This window comes from Mesocricetus auratus, unplaced genomic scaffold (genome assembly GCF_017639785.1).
Source record: "Mesocricetus auratus isolate SY011 unplaced genomic scaffold, BCM_Maur_2.0 Super-Scaffold_15014, whole genome shotgun sequence".
NCBI lineage: Eukaryota > Metazoa > Chordata > Mammalia > Rodentia > Cricetidae > Mesocricetus > Mesocricetus auratus.
The window spans coordinates 64,550,054-64,571,312 of NW_024429186.1; the positions used below are offsets into that span (position 1 = coordinate 64,550,054).

The 21,259-nt window shown below is 38.5% G+C and overlaps 1 protein-coding gene and 1 pseudogene across 2 annotated transcripts in view; one reads left to right on the forward strand and one right to left on the reverse strand.

The window, feature by feature from the left end:
* Positions 1-366: 366 nt before the first annotated feature.
* Positions 367-21,259, reverse strand: part of G2e3 (G2/M-phase specific E3 ubiquitin protein ligase) — a 42,640-nt gene continuing 21,747 nt past the window's right edge. For both annotated transcript variants that reach the window (XM_040743132.1, XM_040743133.1), the window contains exons 7-16: positions 20,799-20,905; positions 19,737-19,853; positions 17,166-17,290; positions 16,947-17,076; positions 16,471-16,539; positions 15,161-15,468; positions 13,166-13,347; positions 11,256-11,428; positions 3,080-3,270; positions 367-2,351 (exon numbers count right to left, since the gene is read on the reverse strand). In XM_040743132.1, the coding sequence (XP_040599066.1) occupies positions 2,059-2,351; positions 3,080-3,270; positions 11,256-11,428; positions 13,166-13,347; positions 15,161-15,468; positions 16,471-16,539; positions 16,947-17,076; positions 17,166-17,290; positions 19,737-19,853; positions 20,799-20,905 (1,695 nt within the window). In that variant the 3' untranslated portion in view covers positions 367-2,058. The remainder of the gene's footprint in view (positions 2,352-3,079; positions 3,271-11,255; positions 11,429-13,165; positions 13,348-15,160; positions 15,469-16,470; positions 16,540-16,946; positions 17,077-17,165; positions 17,291-19,736; positions 19,854-20,798; positions 20,906-21,259) is intronic.
* LOC121139657 lies at positions 18,914-19,014 on the forward strand (annotated as a pseudogene).

The following is a 21,259-nucleotide window of genomic DNA, read 5'->3' on the forward strand; positions in this document are numbered from 1 at the left end:
ACCAAGACCAAGTTTACAGATACAGCAAAAGCAGTAACAGCAAAATACTACTTTTACTTGTAGGAAGCTCAAGGCTCCACATCCCAACACAATACTATGTGAGGATTGTGATAGCCTAATTACTATTCTAGGAAAAAAATTAATTCAAACTACAAGTCAGAAAATAGCATTTGAGTTGTATGGATTTAACAGCCTTTCAAATGTTGTGAGAACTAAGAAGGTTAAGGCATAAAGATTCCATTTATCAACACACTTGGAATGAAAACTGCCTGCCAAGGTTGAGGTTCAATGATGGATCATTTAATTACTTTTGAAAATCTAGCAAAAATTTAACACGAGATAAAAGAATGCCTTAATGCTGAATGCTCGTTTAAAAAAAAGGAACTTTATTAGTTATGTTAAATACAACTCTGAAGGGTTCTGAGGTAACAAAGAAAACGACACGGATTCCATTTGAGTTTTTCCTTTGGCATTAAGATCCTGTCTTTTAAGTGTGTTTCCTGGGGTTAACGGTACATGAACAAGAGCAGACATCTGTTTTGTGTATCAAGAAAAATGTGACTTTTTCCCTTAACATTCCATGATTTTTTTTAACTGAAACTGGGGGGGGGGGCTTTGTCTTCCTTATATCTGATAGAAGATCAGGGCACTAGGTTATGAAGGCCACAGATATGAAGACATTACTATGCATGGCTCCTCTGCTTATCTACTGGTTGAGGCAGGGGCTCAGGTAGCCCAGGATATTCGTAAACGTGCTGCCCCTCCTGATCCTCCTGCTTAGCCTCCCAAGAGCATGGATTAGAAGGGTGTGCCATGATGACTTGCTAGAGACAGTACACACACACACACACACACACACACACACACACACACACACACACGCACGCACGCACGCACACACACACACACGCACGCACGCACACACACACACACACGCACGCACGCACACACACACACACGCACACACACACACACACAGGTGATAGAATTACATGATTCCTTGTAACCACTGCTGGGCACATTAGCATACACCGTGACCCCAGCACCTAAGTGGCTACGGGAGAGCTGCAAATTTACAACAGGTGACAGACCCTATCACAAAACAACAAAAATGGAAAAATAAATAGTATATAAAGAATATACAAAATACATTACTTATATCTATGTGGCAAAATTAGAGTTTTTTTTTTTACTATCTGTAGTTTTAACTTATTATTTATTCATTGCGTATACAATGTGTCTTTTGAAAACACAGAAGTTAACTATAGAATGCTATGGTGAGATCTTATCTGTCATACAACAATCTTGATAATAAATAGCTGTAATGTAGGCAAACATGACAGTCTAGCAATTATTCAGACAGGAGACATACTGACTATGCAAGGCACTGAATGAGATATACTCTCTAAATCTTTAAAAGTACATCTGAAAACAAATCAGCAGTACTTAAGCCTGTGGAGCACCCACAGGTTCCAGAGTTATGTGTATAGCTTTGCTTTTTATACAGATTTCCAACTAGTTGTTACTTAATTGTATTGGTAACTTAATTACAAAAACACTTAAAAAGTAAATCCTAGTAAACCACAGCCATAGCTCTGATATATGAGATGACTTTCCAACTTTTCTATTTAATGCTTTAAAATATACAAATTTGACAGCCTTGTCTACATAGACAACCAGGATAACTATGCAGAGAAAAACAAATAAAAAACAAACGAACAACAAAAAAAAAATTGAAAACTGCGAAAGCTGTGTCATCCTATAGAGGTAATTCTAATTTAAAAAGCAAGGAAAGCTTTTTCTTATGCCATGCTAATATAGCTGAGCATCTGTACAGCTGAATAGTTTGTACAACTATTCTAAAATATTCACACGAAGCTATGAAGAAACCACAGAAACAGAGCTATCACCAAATATGACTACAATACCTTGACCAAACCCTCAGTGGTTCAAAAGTCAAAACATTCCTTTACAAGAGTCATAAATTTTATTGAGCCATGAAGTTGGTCAGTGTTCAAAAGCGGTAATTAGTAGAAATAAAGTTATCAGTAGCAGCCGTTAAAGAAGCATTTCTTCATTAGAAGAGGCGTTTAATGTCCAAGGTAGTGAGCGAGAGCCTTCTTCCTTCTCTAGTCTTAGAGTGTCTTTTATGGTAAAATCCATATTTTCTTGAAACATTTTATATGTGTTGGTGATTGGTAGAGCTAAATTGTTGCTACATTTGTTTCCAATAGGAAAATCCATATGTAGACATTCAATTGAAGGAGGGGGTTTAAATCCAGCAGGTGGAACAGATCTACATCCAGTTGCAAAAATAAGAATATCTTCCATTGTTGTTGCAGATTTACCATCTGAAATGTTAGCAATTAAAGAAAAAAAAATTAAATCTACAAAACGTATTATTGTTAGCATATAGACGCTTTCTCAACTAGACTAAGGATCCTGCTATTCATCTAGGGCAAACTAAAACACAAGGTAGCTAATTAGTACATTCAATATGTGAATCTCAAAGTCAAAAATAAAAAAATCAGCCTCCTCATTTATTATATGCTTCTTTTATAGAATCATTAATTAATATGCTAGCTTAATAAATACTGAAATAACCCTAAATGGTGAAAAGCAAAAATTAAAAGAAAATTCAACTTCAAAGTTAAAATTTTCCCTTAAAAATGGAGTAATATAATTAATGTTTACTAACAAATATCCATCCATCCTCTATTTTAAGCTGCTTTCCAGCTGGCAGGGTGGTACAGTACTTTAATCCCAGCACCCAGGAAGCAGAGGCAGGTGGATCTCTGTGAGTTCAAGGACAGACTGATCTCCACAGTGAGTTCCAGGACAGCCAGGGCTAAACAGAAAAACACTATCTCAAAAAAACAAAACAAAACAAACAAAAAGAAAACCCAAAAAAAAAAAACAAACAAAACACATTTCCATCTTAAACTGTAAGTATGTATGCATGTATTTATGATAAGTGTACTAGGTAACTTGTTTCCTTTGTAAATACAAGTAACAACCTTCAAGTCTTATTGATGTCAAGAGCATAACCCTAATAAACATCTGAAAAGAATTCACGTACCCTCGACAGCCTGTAAGTAACTCTTCCAAAACCTCAAGGTTTGTACATCTGGTAATCCATGGACTGTGAAAAGATCACTGAGGTTTTTTGCAGAGAGAGTTTCAGGTTTACGACAGAGGATGTTATAAAAGACTTCCGGATAAGTTTGAATTTTTTCTAAGACACCAAGCGTTTTCAGACCCTGTTTAAAACTTGGGAAGAGAAATTATGAGCCAATATACATACATGCGTGTTTTATAGCAAATTTATCTGGCATTTCGTAAAAACCTGATTAAAAGAACAAAACAGTTGAACAAAAAGTACTATGTGCATTCAGATAAGAGATACAATATTAGGATATACTTTCAAATCAACAAAAATGTATTATTATTTTTTATCACTGGTTTTACAACCATATTTTATTCAAAGTGGTAAATATTACCTTTCATGGTTTGACAAACTGTTCCTATATAATTGTTAAACGAAAATCCTAGGAATAATTCTCTGTACATAGGGTGGCTCAGAGTTCTGCAAAATGGTGACTATTGGCATTGCTCTTGCTGCCCAGTCAAATATATGGTAAAAGCTTACTGACAGGGGCACCATGATTCTTCACTGCAAGAAATATGGAAATCACAATCTCCAGAACAACAGGAAACTACCTCCATTCCTTACTGATTAGCTTTCACAGTGCCAAAGGTGCTATGCAGGGTGCGGAGAGAGAAAGCCATCAATGGTCTCAGTTAGCACAAGGCCACGTACACCACAATACTAAGCTACTAACTAGGCAAGATGCGTTCACTGCTACCATAGTTGCAAGGCTATTTGGGGGGGGAGGGTTAACAAATCACTTTGTGTGAATTTAAGGCTTACTTGACAGAAAGGATGACTGGTACTGCAAGCCTGATCAAAACTCAACGCCATAGCCTCTAGGAGGGAACTCTTATTTTGCTAACCAGTCATGTTGTCAAACTGTCTTCTAGATTTATGTTTATAGCCATAGATCTTGGGTTACTGCTCTCAATGTTGATCAGAGAAGCTTATTTTTTGCAGTGAACAGCCGAGACCCACACATGGATTAATGAGCTGAGAGTACGTGCTCAGTTCTAAATGGGACACAAGTACCAATGCCCCCACATCCCTGTACTGAAGGAAAGGGGCAACAAAAAGAATGTAAGGGCTGGAAGAGGGGGAAGAGCATTATATAAGCTCTCAGGACATGACATGGCTGTGGTAGTTCAGAACTCACAAGCCTGCTTGATTTCAGGATTCCAATACGCATGGAAGAGAGTGACTCACAGGGCCCTACTAGCTGAGGAACCACTAGCATTTATTGACAGATGGGGAGGGGATAGTCAATTATCTTTGGATGCCCCCCACACAAGCATATTGGCAGCAGAAACTGGATGAAGAGGAACTAAAGACAGAGATGATGGCTGGCCATAAAGTTGGAAAGGGGATGTGTTGGGAATTCCAGGGAGGGAGTTGAAGGGGAATAGCAGGAGGTGGACAGGATCAAAATATACTACATGTCCATATGAAAATTTCAAGCCTATTGAAGTGAAGTCATCTAGCAATCACAAGGGAAAAATAAGCCTTCACATCAAAATTTTAATTTAACAAAGACAAAATGAAGGAAGAAAACATTTTAATATAAATTTGGAAAAATTTGGAAATTTGTCTAAAACATCAGAAAGAATGAATAAAAGAAGAAACACATTTAAAAAGTAAATTCTATAATATACAAAGACAAGGTTATTACTTTTGCTGATCTGACCAGACTGTTTACACTGCTCCTTGGATAATGTGCAATATTGACTTCTCTCTCTACTGACTTTCTCAGCAGGACCTATATGTACTGCTAGAGGTTGAATATTTTTGATCCTTTCCCAATAGTTTATATTGAAACTTCACTGACAGCTTAACAGTATAGGGAAGTAAAGGCTTTGGGAAGCTAAAAAGAAAACAAATCAAATTACTACTAAAATCTGAGCCATAAATAATAACAAATGGCCTTATTATTTCAAAGCAACACAGCTAAATTTTTAGGCCAACCTTAAATCTCCTTTCTTCTTAGTTATCAGGTCCTATTGTTCTCTATTCTGACATCTCTTTTGCAAATTTCTCAGCATACACTGGCAACAATCTTATTATAAAATACTTATAATCAGTCTATGTGACAAATGGGTAAACATTCCCAGTTCATTTTCCATACTGCTGGCACAGCAGTGTGCCAGAATAAACCTTGACTGATTCAGAAGTAAACTAGATGATACTCTCCATATCCTATTTCCTGTGCTTTTATTTACAAATAGACAGAACTAATAGTAAGGATTTTGAGATGAGATAATCCAGTTTGGATTATTATTGCTGGCCATGAATCTAATGACACTAAGAAAAGACAAATCTATAGAGACAAAGGAAATAAGAGTCAGAGATGAAAGCTACAGAATACAAGTGAACCTACAGCTATGAGAATGACTTCTGTCCTCAAGGTTTATGGTAACAAGTATCTGCTGGCATGCATAAGGCATCCAACAACTGGGGAGAGAACTTAACCAGCAAAGTGTTTTCCTTGCAAGCAGGAGGCTTAAAGCTCAACAAAGTCTACATAAAAATGCCACATGTTTTGATGCACGCTTATTATCCCATTCCAAGGATATGGAAGTAGGAGGATCCCTGGGAAGGGGTTTCAGGCCTGAGAGACAGCCTTTCTCAAAAAAGAGGTAAAGTTGTCCTATGACCTGTGTACACAGGTACAGCAGTGAGCGCAAATGCATGGAACACACTTGCATGCATGTATGCACGCACACGATGTTTGAGGTCCTAGGGTGGCTCACCAGGACGGTAAATTTTATAAACTGCCTTTATTTCATGGGGTAATATTGTTTATGATCTAACAAATAAAGCTTCCCTGAAGCTAGCCACACTAGTTAGCCATAGAGACCAGCACTTGGGAGACAGAGGCAGAGGGATATCTGTTAGTTCAAGGTCACACTGAGCTACGCAAAATTCATCCAGTCTAAAAGAGAAACAGAGCTCACATAAAAGTGATCTAGCACTAAGGAGATGAAGACAGGAAAGCATATGGCTGGGCAGACAGAGGAATATAAGGCAGGAGGAAACAGGAGCTCATGGCTGTTTAGGCAGTCTAGGCAGTCAGTCTGAGGATGAAGTTTGAACTTTCGAAGAGAACATTCAAGATTTGTGGAGACATGATCACCTATTTGGTCTGAGGTAGAGGTAAGAGCTCTGATTCTGGGGGTTTTATTATTAAGACATACTAGCACTCATGCAACAATTTCTCTAGTTTTCAAAGGCATCTTGTTTTATATATAATGTACAGATTTTTGATCTGGAAATACTATCTGATTCATTCTGTTACATTGTTTTTCTTTTTCTTTCCCAAAACCTTTCCAATAAGGGCAACAATGCTGTTATCTAAATGGTTCCTTCGCTATTCCTTCAATCCCTACTCTCCACTCAAATGTGAGAACATCTTTGCCTTCAGCCTTCCAGTGAGCTTAAGCAGTAGAGGCTCCAATATAAAGCTATGGATCATTTCCTAGTTACTGGCATGATGCAAGTATTATAAAACCAAGCTCAATAAATGTTAATTTGTGGTCCATATAAAAATGCCAGAAACCAAGCTGGGACAAGAGGGAAATAATGATATTTTCAAGGAGCACACAGAAGAAATAACACTACAGCACAGGAGAATAAAGGAAGTAAAAGCAGTGTGGCAGATGAAAAGGGAAAGGCAATGCAGTGCAAGCAAACAGATTAACGAGGTAAGTCAGAACATACGTGAATTCAAAGCCCACTAAGTTTTGGAATCATGAATAATTAACCATCGAGGAGAAACCATTTTAGCTTCCTTCTGTTGTAGAAAAGGCTCCTTTCCCACCAACACAAAGCTCTGGGTGTCTTTGTCTCTGTCTGATTTCATCAACAAACTGCAGCTAAGCAACAAAGCCAGGAGACATGCTTCTACAGTTCTGTACTACAGAAGCTGTCACCTCTGTTCTTCCCCAGGTTCTGGGAGATGACAACCTTTGCATAAAGCCCTTAGTTGTGGAATGCTAGGCTAGTTTGATTATCCCCCTAAATCTCATAATTTTGGGGCCATTTTTACATAGCCAGGCATGTTTTTTCGTGTTTGATGATATTGTGACTCCAACTTATCATTCAGGTTTTAATTTACAGGCACTTAATAGGCTGGATCTAGGCTACTCATATATATGAAAAAAAAAGGCTAAAATGAATAACAATGACTGTATATTCTTCTCAGTGAAAAAGACCTACTAAAAAGTAGATAAAGTATTGGAGGAAAACTAAATATGCATATCTATTTCATTTAGAAATCCACTTCTAACAATATTTATTTGAATTTTTAGGTATTAACAATTAAAAATGATACATTGTACTCACATGGAGTACTTAGACTCAGAAAACACATGGATATATGTAAAAGTTATGTACTAAGCTAAATGCCCATCAATATGAAATGGATTGTGTGGGAGAGATAATGGATTCTTGAACAGCTCTTTTAAAAGGAGAAAAGAAGTCAGCAATGGCAGTGCAGACCTTTAATCCCAGAGGCAGAGGCAGGTAAATCTCTGAATTCAAACCAGCCTGGTCTACAGAGTGAGTTCCAGGACATTCAAAGCTATACAGAGAAACACTGTCTAGAGAAGCAATAAGAACAAAAAACCCAAAACGATAAACCAACCAACCACCAACCAAAGAAACAAAAAAAGAACAGAAAAAGATGGCTGACAGGCTACAATAAATCTAATAAAATACTTATTTGGTATTATTTAATACAAGAGAGCTAAATATTTTATAGCTACATGAATATCTATGTAAAAGCTTAAAATCACTAAACTAAAACACTGAAAGGAAACACTAACCCGGGGACTATGTTGAGGACTACACATCCCTGCACAAAAGAAAACAACTTCATTGTGGTGGCATGCTATTGTTTCTGAGAAGGCTGTTTGTGAATAATTGAATAAATGAAGCAAATAATTATTTTGTACTCTTTCTTCTCTGGGATCCATTAAAAATAAGACAAGATAAAACAAAACAACAACAAAAGCAAACATTAAAAACCCAACAGATTTCTTTTCCTGTGTATGGCTGCCTTGCCAGATGTATGTCAGGACACCGCATGATCACAGTGCCCGGAGCACAGAAGAGGACGCTGCATGGTTGTTGGGGACAAGTGGTTGTGAGAATCACATTGGGCCCTTGGCAAGAGCAGACGATGCTCTTGTCTGCAGAACCACCTCTCTAGTCCCGCAGTTCCCACCCTTGGAGAGTCAAATGTCAGACATCTTACATATCAGATATTAACATTATGGTTCTTAACAGTAGCAAATTAGTTATGAAGTGGCAATGAAATAATATTGTTTGGGGATCGTCACAACATGGGGAACTATATTAAAGGGTAGAAGTATCAGAAGTTGAGATCCACTGTTCTAGCTGATAATGCTACAGTTTCCTTAGGAAATAGGATTGAATTGGGATTATTAACCAGATGTGGTGGCACACATCTATAATCTTAGCATTTGGGAGGTAGAAGAAAGAAAGGGTAACACAGTTCAAAGTCATCCTACGTAAGGAGTTGCAGGTCAGCCTAAGTCTTAAGAAAAAAACAGGTAGTTAAATCCAAATGTATTAGCCCAAGCCTTGATGTTACCTTAAAAGCAAAGGAGCAAGACAAACCTTGTCACACTGGTTAGAAGAGTAAGCCATCACACATGGGAAGAGCTCAAAAGAAACGAGATTAGAGGGATAAACGGAGAAGGTGGAAAATACCTGTGATCCTAGGAACAGCTTCAAAATATAAGCAAGCATATTGACATCAATTAAGACAGCAGATAGCCTGGCAGTGGTGGCACACGCCTTTAATCCCAGAGCTCGGGAGGCAGAGGCAGGCGGATCTCTGTGAGTTCCAGACCAGCCTGCTCTACAAGAGTCAGTTCCAGGACAAAGCCACAGAGAAACCCTGTCTCAAACATCCCCCCAAAAAAGATATATCAGATATTTGTTTGAAACCAATACTGGACTCAATAATAAGAGAATAGAAAAGCTGAACAAGACAGTCATAACCTTATGTTAGACCTGGGTGGTCATTCATATATATATATATATATATATATATACACACACACACACTTTTTATTTTTAAGGGAGGAGGAGCTAGAGGGATGGTTCAGTTTGGTTCCTAGCACTCATGTAATGACTCACAATCTTCTATAACTCCAATCCTAGGGGATCTAACACCCATTTCTGACCTCCGTGTATTCTTGTATACAAATGGTGCACAAACACACACTCAAGAATATCCACATAAATTTTTAAGGGCGTCAGTGGAAATAGAAACAAGAGGGATCAGGTGTGGGGTGGGGTTAGAGACAGAGAATACAGGGAGAGACAATCGGAATTGAGGGGACATTTTAGAAGTGACATCAAAACCTAGTGCAATGGAAAGGCCCTAGAATCTACAACGGCGACCCCAGAGAAGACTCCTAACAATGGAGATACAGAGTCCAGGCTTCCAGTGAAGGGACTGGAACACCAACCCAGACGCAAAACACTTGACCTACAATTTGCCATGCCTGCAAAATGTGCAGGGATAGAGACAGAGAAGAACTTGGAGGAGTGGCCAACTTGAGACCCACACCAGGATTGGGAGCCCATTCCTAACACTGCCTGGAGGGGCAGAAACCAGAGGCTGAATAACCCAGAGACCTAGGATAGAACCAAACATGACTAGAAAAAGCCAATGATCTTATTCCTAAGGACATTCTACTATACTCATAGACCAGAGTCTAGCATAAATGTCATCAGAGACGCTTCACCCAGCAACGGATAGGAGCACATGCAGAGACCCACACTCATACACTAGGCGGAGCTCAGGGAATTCTGTGGAAGAGAGGGAAGAAGGATTGTAGGAGCCAGTGGATGTCAAGGGCATCATAAGAAAACCCACAAATAGCCAGGCGTTGGTGGCGCACGCCTTTAATCCCAGCACTCGGGAGGCAGAGGCAGGTGGATCTCTGTGAGTTCGAGGCCAGCCTGGTCTACAGAGTGAGTTCCAGGACGGCCTCCAAAGCCACAGAGAAACCCTGTCTCGAAAAACCAAAAAAAAAAGAAAAAAAGAAAACCCACAAAAAATCAACTAACCTGGGCTCATAGGGGTTCACAGAGACTGAACCAACAATTGAGAAGCCTGAATAGGTCTTGGGTATTCCTGTCAGCTTTTGGGACCCTTTCCCTCCTTCTGAGTTGCCTGCACAGCCTTAATATGAGATGTCCCTCATGTTAAGTTTGGTTGGTTGATATCCATGGAAGACCTGCTCTTTTCTGAAGGGAAAAGGAAGAGGAGAAGATCTAGAGGAGACGGGGAGGGGAAATTGTAGTTGGGATATGAGGGAAGACTAAATAAAAAGGGGGGAAGCGGAGGAAGTTTGACCAGGTGGAGAAGCACGTATCTTTAATCACAGAGGTAGGAAGATCTGAGTTTGAGGCCAGCTAGTCTACCTAATATGTTTTAGAAAATCCAGAACTATACAGAGGCTCTGTCTCAAAAGAGAAGGAGGTAGGGAAGAGCTTGAGGAGAAGTCTCAAACTTTTTAAAAGTTATTATTAGGACAAAGGGTTTCAAGAACAATGTTCTGAAGAGCTCTTCCAGAGGACCTAGGGTTAATTCCCAACACACACAAGGCAACACATTACAAGTGTCTGTAATTCCAATCCCTCTTCTGGCCTCTGTGGGGGCACCAGGCATAACATGCAAGGAAAACACACACACGCGCGCGCGCGCGCGCGCGGGAATCACATCCATATTTCAAGCCTAAGAGTGATTAGTACCTACTTTACCAGCAGATGAAAGATGCTCAACAGTCATTACACTAACATAGGAGTATTTCAAGTGGTTACAACTTTTTAAGTGATATTTTCATTAGAAAAATCATAACTAATTCAAGTGCTAATTGTCTTTCCCTAAAGAACACATTCATGAAATTCTGGACAGAAATGGGACAGGACTTATGCTAAGAGCTTAAGCTTTAAAGTATTGTTTTAAATAGTATTGACATTCTCTGAAATTAAGCATTTGTATTTGTTACCAAATAGTCACTTTCAATGTAATTTGGTAGAATCTTTAACATAGAAACAAATAACTTACCTCTCAAAGGGCGCTTGGACTCGCTGAATTACATGGTAGAAAAGGATGTCTTTTACCAACATGTATTTATCACTTAGTGTTGCTAGAAGCCTTAAACATCCAATAAATTCTAGGTAACTAGAGCATTCGTTTATCACTGAGTTCAAACTGTTCATAGTGGCTGCAGTATTTATCTGCAACACAGAAGAAACATGTCGGGCTCAATTTACCCATTTATTCTGAGTGATAGTTACAATTTACATGATACATACTTTATGTTCCATTTTTTTTTTTAAAATGTGTGTATGTATGTGAGTTTGTGCTTGTGAACGCAAGTACCTACAGAGAGGATCAGGCGTTTCATGTGGTTGTGAGCTGCCAGCCATGGGTGCTGGGAATTAATTTGTCTGACCTGAAATCCTCTAAGCAGACTGATCAGGAGTAAAGGACCTGCCTGCCTTTGTCTCCTGAGAGCTGGGATTGAAGGCATGTGGCTTTTGCAATCTTAACTGCTGGTGCATCTCTCCAGCCCTATATTCAACTCTTCAGTACAACAGGGTAGAATAAAATTATGCCAAGAAATATATTAGACAGGTCCTTGTCCAACCGGAAACCACATGATAGAAAGAGAAAAATCAACACCCACAGGCTGCCTGCTTACATCATATGCACTATGGCATGAACACATGCCACATCCAACATATCCTACAGTCTGTAATGTGCTAGTCCCGACTCTAAAACTGAGAAAACAGATTTGACATGTACGAAGTTTACATTGTCTAACTCCATGACAGCATAGGATTATAGGCTTGACAAACTGACTCTAAAATTTACAAAGGGTAGCTGAAGAGATGGCTCAGAAGTAAAGAGCACTTGGAGTTCTGTTCCCAGCACACACATCAGGTGGCACACACAGCTTCACACCTTCAAGGGACCAGATGTCCTCTTCCAGCCACTGCAGGCATACCCACACAGATGCATAAATAAAAACATAAAAGGAAACCTTTGAGAAATAGATAGGATGTTAGCATGGTCTAGTGGCACATGCCTATCTGTAATCCCATCACTGGGGAGGCTGAGAAAAGAGGATTAAGAGTTTAGGCCACCCTAGGCTACAGAGAACCTACCTCAAAAATAAACTACCAAAAGACTCCAGTGTCAGATAGGGACTGCTAAGGCATCCACCCTTATGTACTGAACAACTAAAGGATTCTCTGCCTTTCCAGTGGAAGACAGCCACTGTTGGACTACATGTACCACATCTGGTAAGCAAATCTCCTTTAAAAATGTATGTTCAAGCCCCGCTAGATGTGACAGCACTCCTTCAGTTCCAGCACATGGAAGGCAGAGACAGATGGGATGTGTCCCTGAATTTGAAGCCAGTCTGTTCTACATAGTGAGTTTCCAGGCCATCCACCAGAGCCATCTAGCAAGACCCAAAAATAACAAAACATAAATAATCATTCTATCACTTCTGTTCCTTCAGAGAACCCTGGGACCTCTCTTTAACACATATAGGAGGAAGGACAAACATTCTGACTAGTGAGAGAAATTCATCTCCTCAGGTCTCCCTTCAAACAAGAAAGTCTACGTTATCTGCAGCAGGGGACATTAAGGACCTGTCTACCTAGTCTTTGCCACTTTGACCATAAATCTAAGTGACATTAAATACTGGTCTCAATAGCACTAAACCTAGCACAATGTTCATCTCTAGCTATCTGACTTTTACCCTTCTTTCTATAAAAAAAAGACAGGCTCTCAAAATGCAGCTAGGGTTAGCCTTGACCCCTTCAATGGAGAGACCTATAGAGACATGTTCAACCATGCCGGACTAGATTGGTTTTTAACCTGGTTCTGAACTCTCTGGGTGACATAACAGAGCTATCACTTATACCAAAATGCAGCTAAATTGTAATTTATATTTTGCTTACCTTGATTATAATTTGTGCCACATCAAAGTCTGAAACATCAGCCAAACTTGGTAGAGTATTTTCTGGTCCATAAGCAAGACAATTAAACAAAGTTTCAGAAAAGAAACCAGGTGAAGGACCACCATGAACTAAAGAAATGGCAAGCATTTTGCCAGCTTCATAGTAAAGGTTCTCTTTCAGAGCTGTAAATACAGATAAAAAAATATATATAAAAATAATCATCAATATATATAAATTTAAAAACCAAAACATTTGTAAAATAACTATAAGAAGCCGCCATATGTATATGGACCTTCCCTAGAAATCTACTGAAAAGCTACCCCCTGGATATAAATTACCTATTGTAGAACAGAATGTAAATCTATGAGAAAATAAAATACCTATAATCAGGGTCTGGAGTCATGGCTCAGCAATTAAGACATTTGCATAGGACTTTACTTTCCAGCACCCACACAGTGGCTCACAATAACCTATAGCTCCAATTCCAAGGGACCTGGCACCCTTTGTGACCTTGGAAGGTCAGGCACACGAGTAGTGCACAGGCACACACAGGCAAACACTCCTACACGTAAATAAAGTGACCATTAAAAACTAGTGATGCACAAATACACACACAGGCAATACATTCACCCACATGAAGTTAAAATGAAATCTTATTAAATGTGACCATAATTAACTGAATCAAAATAAATATAAATCCTCTGGCCTCTTTTTGTCTATGTATTATATTTGGGCTCTGCTATATTATACAATTCTCTCAAACCTGAATTAGTTAAAAACTATAGCTATTAGATGCCTGAGACTAGAATACACTACAAAGCATCCCTTACTCCTGGCTATGCAGGTTATGTGGCAAAAGTGTCCCATAAATAACTGAGACATAATGTTGAATTCACTGTCAGTTTACATACTCTTGTTAAAATACATGGTTGATCAGACCAATTCATAACATATGGTATTAGTGAATCAAAGGATATGAACAGTTAAGGCTGTTGACATATATTATTATCTTATAAGAAGTGAGATTTACTTCCAACAGTATTTATTACCATACCACGCACTCACAGCTCTAAGTACTTTTTTAAAGTTATTCATGTTTTAGCAATCACGATGGCTAAGAAAGATACGTAAATATTAGTTTATACTTATACTAGTTCTTCAAAACAATTAATTAATAAGTAGTACTAAATCTTCAACAATAATCTTATTTGTAGCTACAGTTTAGAGCTTAAAAAATAAGACCTATATCCAGGGAGGGTAATGGAAATAGCTACTAGGTAGATTTATGCAGATTTGAATTCAGGTTTTATAACTTATATTTCTGTGCTTTCCACTTGGCCAAAGCTAACTTGAGTTAACAAGCTAACATAACTAATTATGGGGGAAGGGGTAGAACTAAACTGTTTATAGTATAAATAGAAAAAAAATCAAGCATCAGGCAATGATAAAGGAAGAGGCTGAAATGTAAAAAATCTTACTCCTTTTCAATTTCCTTATTGTAGGAAAAACTCCTAAAGAAAAACCAAACCAAACCAAAAAACCAAAACAAACAACAAACCCCCCTCTTAAAAAAGGAAAAAAGACAAAACAAAACAAAAAGAATGAACAATAAGAACCCAAATAATTATCCTTCTCATCTGATGATGCTAGTCAAATTATATTCAAGAAAATGAAGTTTAAGTTAACATTATTTAATTATGAAATACTTTTTAATTGTGTGTCATCTGTGTGTCTGCATACGAGTGCAAGAGCCTGTTATGAGCTGCTGGAAGTGGGCCCTGGAAACCCAGGTCCTCTGCAAGCACAGCAAGCATTTTTAACCACTAAGCTATTTCTCCAACCCCAGATATGCGTGAATCCTTACTTTTAAAATATCAAATGCTCATTCATAACAAATGCACATTATTTATTCTAAATATAACTAAATCAATTATAACCAATCATCTTTTTATGGCTACACATGCTATCTTCAGTATGTATAATAAAAATAGTTACCTTGAGAATTTAGAGTCAAGTTCTTTGACAAAGACCCTTCAAACAGAGATGAAGTCTCAAGATGTTGCATTAAGAGGCTCAGAAATTCCTGCTTTGATCCAGGATGCTCTCTTCCAAAGTTATCATTTTCACTAACATATACTACTTCAATGGTGTATGAAGGGTTAAACTTCTGACTCTGGAACTGCTCTAAGGCACTCCTCCACACATTGGCTTTGTTGATACATAATTTCTTAGCCTTCTTTTTAATTTGGAATCCTAACTCTACCAATATTGTTGAAATGTCTCTCCTAAATTTGCTGCCTTGCCTAGAAAACACAAACCAAAGATCATTATTTTAAAGTGAATTCTATGGAACAACAGTTACACAAGTTGTAGTTCTTTTTGTTTGTTCTGTTTTTAAGTTTAAAAAGACAGCTTTTTGGGGGGGGGGGGAGGGGCTGGAGGGGTAGCTCAGCCATTAAAGGCTAAGCTCACAACCAAAAATAAAAAGATAGTTTTTTTGATGATACTGGAACCAAAAACAAAACATTTATCTGATTATCTACTTTAACATTCCCCCAATGTAATCATCTACCAACTTATAATCACTTGTAAGAATATTGAAGTTTATTTGAATGTCTAATTCAGGGGACTCAAATTTAAGGGTATGAAATTCAAAATATTACTTAATGGCCAAGAGCTAAGACAACTCAATTGTATCAATAATGTATTTTCAATAGTGCAGCTACAACTGATAATGCAGATAATATTATCAACAGAACTCATGTTTCCTTAAATATCTTTTAGTCTAGACCATGTATGCCAATAGCAACATCTATAAACTAGTTACAAATGCAAAGCCTTGAGCCCCAAGGGACATCTGCACTACCAGAACCTCTGTGGATTAGCATCTATGAAGCACATGAGTTAGATGAACTTCTCTCTGACCCAGGTTTTCCATCTGCGGTAGAACTAATGTACAATGTACATGCGTCATCTTTCTATAGCATTGGCCTACTCCAGACACTGCAGCCACATTGTATTATAGCAGCTGATCCCTTGCTCCTTGGGAATGTCAAAGCTGCTCTTCAAGCATAGGACTAGATGTTGAAACAGAAACAAGCAGTCAAGTTTCTCTAGTCTTGACTGGAAAACCAAATATTAAAATTATTTTCAAACTCTATATGAACATAAGACAATGAATCATTCTAATATAAAAGTAACTATAGAGTTTCTTAAATGAATTAGCGAAGAGAAATTATTTGCTTAAGGCTCCTGGCATTAACTATATATAAAGTAAGCAAGGGTTATAACATCAAGAAACCAACCTTTGTGTTAAACAGGACTCTTTCATAGAGGGACATGGTGTGCTTGATAATTGAACTTCTTGCTTTAGTCTGTAATTGAATAATATTGTAAAGATATTTTCCAGGATGTTTATATCTTTAAAAATATATCATGACTCAGTATAAAAGAAGAAAAATACTAAAATTGATTAATGTAGCCTGATACCTTGCTTTCTGTTTTTATTTCCTTCCCTTCGCTTATGATACAGACTCTCATATAGCCCAGGCTGGTCTCAAACCTATAATGTCACTAAAACTACCAGTATGTGTGTGACCTTGTCAAGCCTTTCTGTTTCCTCCTACCTCCCTTGACTTCATGCATCCCATGTTTAGTCTTACAGTTTGAAAATCATTCTTCTAAACAGCTGCATGATCAGCTAATATCCTAAGTGTGTGTGGCATCTGAAGTCATAATTTTGAAAGTGATTTTTCTATTTTTCTGAAATCAATACACATACCTCAGTAACTCTTTATGCTGGCCTCCAGCTGACTGTCTGGGGAGCTTAGGTGATGACTCTTCCAACAGGCAATCGGTAACTGCCACATTAGTAGAGTTGGCTAAGGGGTGTTTGGTGGCCTTTCGGAAATCTACATATTTAAATGCAGAGGTTAGCTTAACAGAAACTTACATAAACATTTTCAACAACATAAACTAAAGCAAAATTACAAATTATTACCTGAATTGTAGGTGATTCTTCTACATTCCAAACACTCCCAGTTTTGTTCCAGTGACTGTAGTGTGGAACAGGCTAAGTGGGTTCCGCTAGAACCGCAGCACTGACAGCGCTTTACTTCCCATTTGCTGAGAACATAAAAAAAAGTATATTTGCATGTTCTGTGAATGCTGGATGCCATTCAGATTAGCAACTAAATCGAGCCCTTGCCATACACCACACCAACAAACCAAAAAAAGGAAAAGACTATACCCCACTAAAGTGCTGATTGAGGCAGGGTCTGGCTAGGCACTCCAGATTGGTCTGGAGTCACCAATCAGCCTATGCTGGGCATGAACCAGTGGTTTTCCTGCCTCATCCTCCCTAATGCTTGGATTATAGGAATGCCATAGCACATCCGACTCTAAAGTATTTTCTCTCTTTCATTTAATGTTATAATCTCTTCCTGCAAACATCCTGAACTTAAAAACCTAAATGAATACTGATATATACATACATACAAAGAATATAATTATCAGAAAAGTTTATGATAAGGACAAAAATATTTTCCTTTACATTTGGAGATAGACTACATTCAGAGAGAGATTACTGTTCACTGTCTGATACACAAATTTACAATATGTAGATATGCAGTATTTCCAAAACAAAACAAATAAAAAACAATGTTCTGACGTTTCAGATGTTATGCAATGCAAAGAAATATAGTTTGTTTCTGGCTCATATTACATTATCTCTCATCTCTGCTCCTTTCTCCTTATCACCCATGGTGCCTGTAATATCCATATACATTTCCATATAGGCGTATTATTAGGGTTTTGATTACTGCGATAAAAACACCAAAAGTAACTTGGGGAGGAAACTGTTTATAGAACCATCACTCAGAGAACCCAGGGCAGGAACTCAGGGCAGAAACGTTGAGGCAGGAGCTACTTACTGGGTTATTCCTCATGGCTTGCTCATCCTGCTTTCTTACAGAGTACAGAACTACCAGTCCAGGGATGGCACCACCACAATGGGGTGACCCTCCCCAATGAATCACTAAGTAAGAAAATGCCATCCAGACGGATCTTATGGAGGCATTTTCTCAAATGAGTCTCCCTCCTTTCAGAGGATTAGCTTGTGTCAAGTTGACATAAACTGGCCAGCACACAGTATAACACAAAGGTGTTGGACTGAAGCTTCTTTCGCTTTCTGTCAGGATTATTACACAATCTTCCGTATAGAAACAAATACATTCTATGTGGAAACATGGGTGGCAAGTTAGAGTAGCTATTCTCCCAGCACCTGTGTATGTAGGCATCTTTCACCTGAGAGTGTGAATGGATGAGGCATAGGTGCCTGACACCTCAAAATAGTTCTACTTCCCCACAATGAAGAAGGCAGCAGCTAAAGTACGTGTTTACTACATCCCAGGTCCCCTTCTCATTCTTTACGTAAAATGTTTGGCTTCTACAATTTTGGAAGTGGAAAGAACCACTCATAGAGGGCTATTTCCCTAAGCTTATTTATATACCTGTATGCCTTGTAGTGAGGTTTCCAACCCGGTTTGCCTAGGCTTTAGAGCCATGCTCCACACTACACGAAGTTGCCTTTTACCAATACTACCTTTGTCTTATCAGAATGATAAGTACAGTTACAAAGCAAGCATCCATGTAACAGCTGTGCGTGTCCCAAGAGAAAAGGTAAAAAGTGACAGCAACCTCAATAGCAGATGCAGATTAGGGGATCTGTGATATATACATAGGAAACTCGTCTCGGCAGCACATATACTAAAATTGGAATGATACAGAGAAGATTAGCATGGCCCCTGCACAAGGATGACACGCAAATTCGTGAAGCGTTCCATATTAAAAAAAGAAAAAACAAATCGCTGGGCGTTGGTGGCGCACGCCTTTAATCCCAGAACTCAGGAGGCAGAGGCAGGCGGATCTCTGTTGAGTTCAAGTCCAGCCTGGTCTATAAGAGCTAGTTCCAGGACAGCCTCCAAAGCCACAGAGAAACCCTGTCTTGAAAAACCAAAAAAGAAAAAGGAAACTCCAAATGCTGGCCAGTGCTCAGTGATTCTTCATAAGCAGGAGTGGATACAAGAGAATCACTTCATAAAAAGTCTCCTGCACCCTAACCCTTCTGAATTATAGGAGACTATATTAGCAGGACAATAACATACCTTTAGAGAGTGATTAGGCCACAAATAACACCGAGACCACCATGAGGACACGCTGAGGAGTTGTGCCCCCTCCTGGCAATGCTTCTGAACAAAACAAAGCCATAGGACCCTAGGTCTTGGACCTCTAGTTCTAAATCCCCACCCTTCTTGAGCCTTTGTTACAGGAGCTTTCTGTAGTTTACATTTATAGCACCCCTCAGCTTGGAATAGCCTCATGGAAGTTACACTTACTACATTGACTATAGAGATTTCTCTGTAAACAGATACACACACTAATAGACATACTTCATCTCAAGTCAAAACTTCAGAACACCCTAAGTGGAAAACCGCATTTCACACCCAGACAACCTACACTCTTAGCTAACATCTTAATAAGGAAGAACTAAACACAATGCAATGCAGAATACCTATTGGGTTCATTATAATCTCGCCCTTTTTTGCAATGACATCTTCGAACATCACAGCGGTCATGGCTCTGCAATAGCTCTTGATAGGCATTTTCTTCTAACTCCCAGGATGCATCCCTATAATGAAGTAAGATATAAAAAGTTGTGTTGGTCTGACAGAATTAATAATTTAGAAACAAGGACGAAAGTGCCTTTTTAGGCTGTTCTTTTCAACATAGAAATCCATTATGTTACTTTACCTTACAGTCAGTTTCACAACTAACTTTTAAACACTAAGTGAAAAGTTGAACAGAATTTTCTAAATCCTGTATTATTCTAGAATTTCATTTCCGGTTTTTGTTGTTATATCCTAGGCTACTTCAAATTCAAGTCCTACCTCTTCCCAGTTTCTCAAGTTCTGGGATTCCCTACCCCCGCCCCCAACATCTGAGGCAGAGTTCCTCTGTTTAACAGACTTGACTGTCTGGAAACTCTCTCTGTGGACCAGGCTGGCCTCAAACTTACAGAAGATCTGCCTGCCTCTGCCTCCCAAATGCTGGGATTAAAGGTGTGTGCCACCACCACCCGGATCAAATGCTGGGATTGTTAAGGTTGTTTGTTTTGGTGTTTCTTTTTCTCTCCCTGACCCAAGACTCTAGCCCAGGCAAGCCTAGAACTCACTTCACAGCCCATGTTGGCCTGTACACCTTAAGCCTGCCAAGGACTGGGGTCCAATTTTTACTTTCAAGTATATAGTCACTGCTTGAGATTTTTCAACTTATGACATCACTAAAATTCACCTTTTCCATTTTAAACCCACTGAGTCTGTCTTAGATTATCTATGTATACCAACTTGAAGATGCTATACATATCATCAGAACTGGATTTAATCTGAGTTACTAAGAGACAAATCAGCTAATGAGACACTGACATCATAATGCCCATTCCTCAAGAGTTGGTCATCTGGGAGAAGGCACTTGATCATGTGGCATGGCTACTTAGCCACAATCACTATTAAGACAAAAATTATTACTAACTACTACATTTAAATGCTTTTTGGTCAAAAAGCCAGATGTTACTCACTTTTCAGGAATATGAATTCCCATTCTCAACATCTCTTTCTGAAAGATGTCGGTATTATTGCATAGTGTACACCTAAAGAAATACACTCCTGCATTTATTGCTTGAACCTACAGCAGAAAATGGAAAATCTATTGTTAGCAATACATCTCTCACCGGGTTGTGAATTACATAACTAGTAGAACATACGCTATCTTTTCCTTAATGTAGCCTAGAAATATTTTCTATGCCAATGTCTCTTAGAACTATAAGCAGTTACCCTAAACATGAACAGCCTTTCCTTCTGAAGCTCTCTCTTCCCAGGTGTACCTAGTTTGTGTTAAGTTGCCAAAAGATAACTTGCACAGACACTTAATACAATTTCATTTCCTAAATATTGTGTTGTTCTCCACAGTATAAGGAGAAACAATGCAAATCTTCAGTTACTTGAATAGGTATTTATTATTATATAAACATTACATTTT